Here is a 9,984-nt window from a genome sequence, read left to right on the forward strand (position 1 = left end):
AAGAGGTCATCCATGTAATGATAAACAGTGTAGGCTTTTTTTAAAAGGGGTGCTAGTGCATTTGCAACAGCCTCCTGGCATATTGTAGGGCTATTTGCCATACCTTGTGGCAGAACATGCCATTCATATTGATCAGCTGGCCCAGAATTGTTAATTTTTGGAACTGAGAAGGCAAAATGTTGGCAATCATTATTGTGTAAATGGATGGAGAAAAAGCAGTCTTTTATATCTAGGACTAACAGGGGAGTATTAAGGAGGATGGCAGAGACCATGGGCTGGCCTCTTTGGGGTGAGCCCCATATTTTTATGGTTTTGTTTATGGCTCTGAGGTCTTGTAGCAGTCACCATGCCCCTGTCTTTTTCTTTATTACAAAGACTGGGGTGTTCCATGGGCTCCTGGAGGGCCTAATGTGACCCAGCTGTAACTGTTCTTCTATGAGTTGTTGTAAAATGAGTAAATTTCTCCCTGGGTAATGGCCACTGTTCCACCCAGACTGGTTCCTTGGTGATCCAGTCGAGGCAGGGAGTTTGGCAATCAACAGTGGCCTATAGAATTGGGGGTTCTTTTGTTTTAGGAACCTCATATGATCATTTATTTTAAGGCATTTTTCTTCAGACCCACTAGCAAGAGCTACATTGAGGTCTTCCAAGATATCTTGTCCTATGAGGTTTGTGGCTATATCTGCAATCAGGGGTCTTATTGTGCCAACCTCTCCATCAGGATCCTCCCATTTATAGAAGCTTTTAGTGATGAATGCTCGGGAGGGTCCCCCTACTCCCATTAGTTGGGGTCCTGGTATTAATTCCCAGTGTGGGGGAACCTCAGATCACCTTAAGATGGTTTTATCAGCCCCAGTGTCAAGGAGGCATTTGAAAGGTTTATTGTCTATTTTTATGGTTAATTTTGGATGGGTATTTTCTGTAATACTGGTTACCCATAATGTTTGTGGCTTCCCTCTTGTTAGCGGGGTTGAGGGCTGCCCTGGAAGCAGTTTAAAGGTGGCAAAGGTTTGCCATCTCTGTCATATTTAGGTTTACAATCTCTTTTCCAGTGAAAGCCCCTTTTACAGCGAGGACAGAGGGTTTTAGGGGGTCTAGTGGCAGCTGAGTTATTTTGAGGGCAATTTTTTATCTAGTGTCTAGTTTCTCCACATTTAAAGCATTTTGAGTTGGATTGGATTGGGTTACAACTACAAAGGCTTGGGCAAGGGAGGAGGCCTGGTACGTGGCAGTTCCAATGTCATGGGTGGCCACAATCCATTTGTCATAATGTTCATTTTTTAGTCCCTGGCATGCTTGTCTGTGCTCAGGGGTCATCCCTTCCCAGACAAGGCTGTTTAAAAGCATTGCTTTGGCTGCAGGATCTGTTTTTTTCTATCTAAACTGGCCTGCACTCTTAGTATAAAGTCTGGGAAAGTTTCAGCTGGTTTTTGTTTTAAGAAAGTTAATGAAGAAGTCTCTCCAGGCCCGGTGGACAAGGGGGTTAGGCAGTCCCAGGCCTGTAGCGCACATAAGCGGACCTGCTCAAAACAGCCAGCAGGAATCACAGCCTGCTGGATTCCTGTGGAAAAGTTGCCCTGACAAAAAGCTGGTCATAGTTCCAATCTATGAATCCAGGTGGTGGATCTTGTCCTTGTTGTGGTCTTAGCTGTTGATTATGTGTATCATTTCTTTTAACCTGCATCAGGCATTCATCTCTAAATAAAGTCTCCCATTGTACAAATAATGGACTGGGGAGGGTAGATCTACAGATATCTCTCCAGTACTGGGGGGTTAGCAGGTTAGTATTAAATGTTTGTAGTATAGATTTTGTCCATGGAGCATGGATCCCATCCTCCCGAACAGCTTGGCGTAGCTCTTTTAATTCTGCTGCTGGGAGTGGGTACCAAGCCAGTGGGCGTTGCCTTGTTATTTGTAAGTTAACAGGAAAAGCTTTTACCGATGGGGTTTTTGGGTCCTGAGGCCATTGTATCATGGAGAAACTACAACCCTAACAGCAGGGTTCCCCAACATCGGTCCTACTTCTAGATAAAGAAAGTTATAGGCAATCAAGAACTATTGAGAGAGTAAGAATCAGTTTTCTCCAGAGATGAACTCTCTGATAGGTTATACAATCACAAGTGAGCAGCCCTTAACACATGTACCTATGAATACTGTTAAATTGACTCAGTAGATCATATATATGTACAATATGCATACATATCCATATAAATGTAATAGTGATAATTAAAGAAAAGGTCATAACATTGAAAGTGAGTGGAGAGAGGGATGTGGAACAAGTTGGGGGGGGTGGAGATTACGTAAATACAGCACTATAGAACGAACAAGGCAAAATCAAACTGGTGTTGGCTTCAAAGCCTCATATCTGCTGACTAGTTTTCATAGTGCTGAAGGGTGCTGCTATGCACAGTACCAAAGGAAAAAAGTAATCATCATCCTTATCCAGCTGTGAATCCTGTGAACTTCAACAACTGCCCTGGCATGATATGCCAACCAGTACAACAGTGGCAGGAATATTCTGGGAGTTAACCAACCCCTCTCTAATTGGATTTAAGGAGCCCATTCCTGACATTGATCTCAGGCTTAGGAACTCGAGGCTAGACAGGACATAGGAGAGAGCCTAATATTACTTTTCTATTAAACAGTCACTGTATTAAATTGACTCCTAATAACTTATTCTTATAAATTATCTCTCAGCTTTTTATCAGAGAAGCTTCCTTAAACAGGAGATGGCAGGTAACAAAGAAACCTACAACTGGCCAATGTGCAGAGAATAAGACGCTGAGCAGTGCTTATCCCTGAATAGGACACTTATTTCAAACCCCTTGCCTCTCAAGGCTCAGAGAGTAGTGTGAAATTTGTTGGGCTCTTAAAACCTTCTATATATCTTAAGGCTAGAGAGATGGCTCAGTGGTTAGGAGTACTGACTGCTCCACTAGAGGACCCAAGTTTGGTTCCCAGCACCCACACAGCAGTTAACAACTGTCGGTAGCTCCAGTTCCAGGGGATCTGACACCCTCCTCTGACCCCTGCAGGCATTGCACAACATAGGCACACTTACATACATGCAGGCAATATACTCATATGTATAAAATAAAAATAACAAAATATTTAAAATCTTCTGTATATATTTCTGAACTTTTATTTCTCCTTTTATTCTGAAAATTTAAAATTTTCACACAGGCTTACATAGGCTTAGTATTTTAATATTGCCCTTTGACTAGCTAGTTTATCTCTCTTCTGAGGACTGTGGATGGGGTTATTGTTATTTTATTCCTCAAATTTATTTTTCCTGTCTCCTCCTAAATCAGAATTTTCTATTCCTAAGCATTACTACATATAAATATACTTTAGCTAGGTGAAAAGTAATTAACGAATAAAAAGAAATTATTTCATCCTTCCTGTAAGAGAAGTACATAATTTTGAAAGTAGAACTTAATAAATATAAATTACTGTTATATGACTTTTAAGATGGAGAGTGTTCTAGATATTTTATTTCTCTAAATTAATTACCTCTTCCACTATTACAAATTTATGTCCTTATTATATAAAATTTTTTCTTGCCTATAATTGTATCAGAAGATTTATCATTTTTGATATTATTTTAGTCATTCTGTTCTTTTTTCAAATGCTATGCTTAATAGCATTTCATTTTTGAAATGAGAAGTCGTTTTCTTTCTAAAAGTTCACCATGTTGGTCAACATGCTGATATTGCTTCAACATAATGATTTTTTACCTGAATTGTAAGAATTTGTTTTTTTCAGTGTGTTTTATGGTTTGCCTCCTTATCTTCCAAAGATTGAAGTATATTATTTAGCTGCAGTTTATGTTTTCATGTGGTTAGAAATATTAAGATGATCTGTTAACTTTTTTTTATGTGTATGAATGTATTGCCTGCATGTGTGTAAGTGGACCCTTGCAATGCCCACCGAGGTCAGAAGAATGTGTCATATTTCCTGGAACTGGAGTTACAGATGGTTGCTAACTGCCATGTGGATGCTAGGAATTGAACCCAGGTCCTCTGCAAGAGCAGTCAGTGCTTTTAACTGCTAAGCCATCTCTCCTGACCCAGATCTGTTAACTTTTTAAACTAAAGAAGTAAAAGTAGCAAAGGATCAGAACTTTTCAAACCTAGAATTTCAGAGTGTAGTATGTTATTATGAACTGGGGTAAAATTGATTCCATTTTTTTTTTCTTCATGCAACCATACTTTAGTAAGGTGATTAAGATGAGCTTCCTGACCCTGGAGAGATGGCTCAGTGGCTAAGAGCATCACCTGCTCCTTCTGCAGACTTGGGTTCAGTTCCCAGCACCCACATGACAGCAAACAACCATCTGTAACACCTGTAGCAGGAGATCTGATGTCCTTTTCTGGCCTCTGCATGCATGTGGTGTTCTTACATATATGTAGGTAAAACACTTATACATATAAGTTAAAAATAAATAAATTTTGAAAAAGATGATCTTCCCAAAGAGTTTTTCTTTATTTTTGCAGGTGATGATGTGGTCTGGATTGGATACTATGGCATAGTGTATAACCTCGTGAAAATGTCATGGGAACTCCAGGGTGATGAGGAGCAGGATGGATTTAGAAATATTATATGGCAAACACTACAAAAAATAAAAGATTATGAGCAGGACCCACGAATCCAAAATGCATTAACTATAGCCCAGGTAAGCTGCACTTCTGTTATAAAGGATCATGCTTGTGAATTCTCTGTGAAAATGTGATACCAACACTTCAATTAGCGTTAGTGACTCCTCTTTGAGAAACTTTTTTTTTTAAATTTAGTACTGTCCTACTTTTGATTAAAGATAAAATTTTAGTTCTAGATGGTATAAACCAAGACCCACCCAAACCTTTAACAGAGTTAGAATTTAATAAACTTAACAAATCTCTGTGAAAATACACCCTAGCAAGGATGGATTCAGCCACTGAACTTGAATACAGTAGACAGTTCAGTAGGTACATCTCACCGAAGTGAATTGTTAAGCTCTGGTTCTTTCCTTTTTTTTCAGAAAATTAGATGAAGAAGTTTAGTAAGAAATGGAACTTTTCAAGAGCATAACACATACCTTTGACTTGAGATTCTTGCTGGCAAGCAGATTAGATGAATGTAGGCACTATTTTCTAAAGCAATTGTCAAAGAGGTGGGCTGCGGTTCAGAGTTAAACTATAGATAAAGGACTTGCTATGCTTTAGACTTTTATGAGTGTGAAGAATCCGGAGTCCTGTGCTTGCTCTTTAATGTTTCCTCCCTTTCAGAGTTCCGTGAGCACAAACATCAGGGAAGACGCAAAATACAGCATATCACTAATTTGTCTCCTGGTTCCAGGATTCTTTCCCTTTTCTTAGCCTGATTAGAAACTGCATTTTTAAATGGAGCTTATACTAAGTTACAATAAAAACTTACAGAATGTTCTTAAAGTTACAATTTAAAAGTTTGCAGGGCATTCTTAGTGGAAGGATAACAGAGATATTCTGTTTTTGCAGTACTATGAAAACATACTAAAAAGTCATTGAATGAAACACACACGCTTGGGTTTGCTTATTTATTTTATGTTTGCAAGTGTGTATGTGTGCGGGTCCATGATTGCCATAAAGCACAAGTAGAGATCAGAGGATGACTGTCAGTAGTCAGTTCTCTGTTTCCACCATGTGGATTCTGGGGATCAACTCAGGTCACGAGGCTTGCCAGCAAGTACTTTTACTTACAGAGCCATCTTGCTGGACTGGCAGCATTTGTTTCTTTTTTTTTTAATTTTTAAAAATTTTATTTATTTTTTTATTTTATGTGTATACGTGTATTGCCTGCGTGTAGATAAGTGCACCTGTGTCATGCAATTCCTGTGGAAGACAGAAGAGGCTGTCAGATCCCCTGGAACTGGAGTTATGGACAGTTGTTAGCTGCCATGTGGGTGCTGGGATTTGAACCCGGGTCTTCTGCAAGAACAACCAGTGTTCTTAACCGCTGAGCCATCTCTCTAGCCCCAGCATTTGTTTCTTTAAGTCAAATATATTTTTCAACTGATCCATCGAAATAAAATGTGCCTTTTAAAGAGGAAGAGTCACAATTTTGACACATGCATACATAGTATAATGTTTAAATCAGATTAAATGTATCTACTCATACTTACTCAGTTATCAGTTCTTATGATGAAAACCTTAGAAATTCTTTACCTTTTTGAAACATTCAGTAAATTATTACTATCTACATAGTCACTGTACCATCTGATGAGAACCAGAACTTCATGTTCCACTGTAACAGTGAAGTTACAGAACTTAGTAACACTGATCATTTCCCATCCTTCAGCACTTGCAAGTTTTTATCAGTGCACATCACAATACACATGGATGTTCAGCATATGTTACATAATTGCAAATAAGGTTATATTATAAATAATGAAAGAAATTCTAAGACTCACAGTCTCCCAAGGTCAGCATTTCAGTGCTAGAGAATAGATGAATTATTAAAATTCATTTTTAAAATTAACAAATTTATATTGAAAATTAAAAATTATTGAAAGTAACAAAGTTAGTGAATAAAACCTGAAAATCGTTTGTAAGTTAAAGTATGCCTTGATAAATAATTATTAGTAGCAAGAAGAAATTAATTATCCCATTGCTAACCAGTAGTGTTTGTTTTAGGTGCTGGTAATATACCTATAAACAAGTAGGTAAAGATTCTTTCAATCGTAGCTATCAGAACTTAATGTTTAGAGTATGGAGGCTGACAACAAGCATGCAGTACAATAATCTGAAATGCATCCAATGGTGATAGTGACCATAAAGAAGATAAAGCAAAACTACCAGAATGTGTCAGGCTTACCCCAACCCTCAGCTAGAGTGGTCCGAGAAGGCTCATCAAGTGTCAACATTTAGAAAAACTGACCTACATGATGAGGGGAAAGTAGCCATCAAAATAGAAGCCTGGCAGAAAAGACTGCAAGGGTTCTTGGCGAGCAATAACTTTGTCATGCTACGAGAGGAAGAAAGCCAGGGTATGTTTTCTTTGGTAAGTGAAGGACAGAACAGAGGAGAGACTGATGACCTTCTTAAGAGTTATTTTTAGGGGCTGGGGAGATGGCTCAGTGTTGCTGTCTGTTGTGGCTCTTGACCTCTGTCCCAGGGGGCAGGGGGAGAGTGGGCACGAGATCAACGACACAGATCTCGGGAGATACTAGTCATCAGCAAGATGCCATCAAGCTCATTTATTGTGCCGGCAGGGCTTTCTTTTATATCGCCCCCCACCCCCGCCCAATCCTCATTGGTTCATTTGGTTATGTGTCTCCTTTTCATTGGTGTGGCACGCTGTCCTCTGTTTTTGTCATTTGATGTTGTGCTTTATGGCAGGTTTTAGGTTAGCCTGAATAACGGAAGTATTTACCGGCCCATTTCCCCACAGCTCAGTAGGTAAAGTGCTTGCCGTGTGTGCCTGCCGTCCCATCACTAGGAAAACCTAGACAGGAGAATCCCTGGAGCCTGCTGGCTAGTCAGTTTAGTTGAACTAGTGAGTTCTAGGTTCAGTGAGAGACCTTATCTCAGAAAGTAAGATGGAGAGCAGACTGATTGAAGAGAACAGCCCATCTTGATTTCTGGCCTGCACATGGACATGCAAGTTCACATGCACATGTGAGAGCATTTGTGTGTGCATTAGCACACCCCCATGAGAACACACTCACACGCACTCACACACACACACACACGTGCATCATTTTTAGACGAACTAGAGTAGCATAAAGAATTAAACTTTAGGGAATAATTTTAACTTTAGCAAATATGAAAAAAGATACTAGGATGAACAGAGTAATAGACTAGGCAATAGAGTATGTAAAATTGATGAATTCTGAAATTATTGATTTGAGTAAAATAATAGACAATTTGTAGAACAGGTATATGATGGGAAAAATAGAGAAATGTTCATCACAAAACCCGGAAGGATAAAGGAAATAAAGCTCTAAGAAAATAATTGTAAAATAATTATACAAGGGTCTTTTTACAAACTTATGCTAATATATTTGAGAACTTATGCTAATACACAATCCTGAATGAATGATTTTCTGAGAAAATAAAGATGATGAAATTGACTTAGACAATGTAGGAAATCAAGATGAAAGTATTCCTTATTATCACTATTAACACGATACTTAGTCATGATAGCCTGTGTACTTACATTACAAATGAATATTGGTTAGCTAATTAAAAAGTGTCAGAATGTAGTACTGCAGTATTAAAACATTCAGTAACAGGAACAAAATAAGAGAGTTTAAATTCCAGCTTTGCATAATCACAATGGGCTGGAAACAAGTAATTACTTTTCTCATTTTTGAAGGAAAAGTGCTCACAGGTTATATTACTCACAGACAGGGCTAGCTTCTGAACCCACACAGGAGAGAGGAAAGCCCAGTGATGGGGCACTCAGAGTCCACAGCCAGGAGATGCGAGCACCCACTTCAGCTCTAGCACTGAGATGCTGACCTTGGGTGACTATGAGTTTATTTATATCTGTTTCCATCTCTGAAAATGGAGCTAATAGTCTCCAATGCATAGGTGTCCTCTGATGGTTAAGTGATTTAATAATATAAGGCAATTAAAAATTTTGCTTAAAATTTTTGCTAGAGAAATAAAAGACAGATAAAATTGTTATATTTTGAAACATACTACTTTTAAGTATTTCTATAATGGAACTATGGGAGGAAAATTTAATTTTAATTAAAAAAAATTCATCTCGGTGTTGTGGCACATGCATCTAATCCCAGCACTCAGGAAGCAGAGGCAGGTAGATCTCTGTAAGATTGAGGTCAGTTTGGTTTACATAGCAAATACCAGACCAGCTGGTGCTAAAGGGGTTCTCTCTCAAAACAATAGCAACAAAAAATTCAACTGTTAAATGTTGATAAAGCTTAGATGAAGAAATTAAAAATAAAAAGGTACTTTGAGGAAATTGAGGATAAGTATGCTTCAAAGAAAGAAATCCAATTAAATTCTTTTTTCTTTTGCAGTAGGTATTTTTCTGTCTTCAAGTCTTCATGAGACTGTGGTCCAAAAGGCTAGAAAAGAGTTTCTAACACTGGAGGAGTAACCTTGACTTGAGAATATGACTAAAGACTTTACTTACAAACTTAGAAAATAAGTGGGGTGGGTAGCTTGACTGGCATTGATATGGCTCTTGTGGAGCTAAGTTACTCTTAGTTGGATACATAAAAGTAAATGAAATTCCGTGCGTAAACAAGTCTTGAGGTCCTTTAGGTCTGCATCTGCAGGTGGTGGGAATACGCAGCCTGGCTGGCCCAGGTCAGGTCCTTGGCACTGCCACACTAAGCTGCTTGAAGGAGAGGTTATCCAGGGGAGAAAAACTTCTGTTTGAGGCCTGTTCACCTTGGAGGCATTTACAAGTATGATGAGCAAACATTCCATGTTATCATGAGTGTTTTTACAGCTTGTTTATTACAGTGAATTTAAACACTTTCAAAAGTGTTTCAATTTGTTTAGTAAGTTATTTCTAACAAGTTTTCTTTTTCAACATTAGATAATGTAAGTTGTAAGTCTAGACTCTGCTGTATTAAACTGTTTCTTTAAATATATCTTTGCACAGTTTGTTGATTTTCTAGTTCTTGTGGACTGATGATGTAGTCGTCTTTCCACATTTGTAGAAAGCTGTGATGGTTAGTGATCCATTCTCTGTAAAATACAGATAGGATTCTCTGATTCTTCATCCATATGATGCCCTAAGACTTTCTAAATTCTCATTGTTTCTTTCTTCTCGATCCATATTTTCAGGCAGGTTAATTTGTTGTTATCTTTTTTTTTTAAATGAGGTTTTAACGTTTAAAAAAGATCTCCATTTCGTTGTTAAAATACACAGTTTCATACAGAAAAATTCATTTTAAGGCAATTGACATTGAGACGTTTTCACATGCATTTCTAATCTCTATATATGTGACTATTACTGGTCACAGTCGCTTACTTTCTGAGTTCCTTG

General features: G+C 38.2%; 1 protein-coding gene across 1 annotated transcript in view; it reads left to right on the plus strand.

The window, feature by feature from the left end:
* The window catches only part of Tmem232 (transmembrane protein 232), a gene marked incomplete at its 5' end in the record, with an annotated part of 281,982 nt that overhangs the window by 113,205 nt on the left and 158,793 nt on the right, over positions 1–9,984 (plus strand). Inside the window, one exon of the mRNA XM_008856022.1 lies at positions 4,497–4,675. Within this exon, the coding sequence (XP_008854244.1) occupies positions 4,497–4,675 (179 nt within the window). The remainder of the gene's footprint in view (positions 1–4,496; positions 4,676–9,984) is intronic.

Source organism: Nannospalax galili, unplaced genomic scaffold, assembly GCF_000622305.1.
Source record: "Nannospalax galili isolate Female #2095 unplaced genomic scaffold, S.galili_v1.0 scaffold27, whole genome shotgun sequence".
Taxonomy (NCBI): domain Eukaryota; kingdom Metazoa; phylum Chordata; class Mammalia; order Rodentia; family Spalacidae; genus Nannospalax; species Nannospalax galili.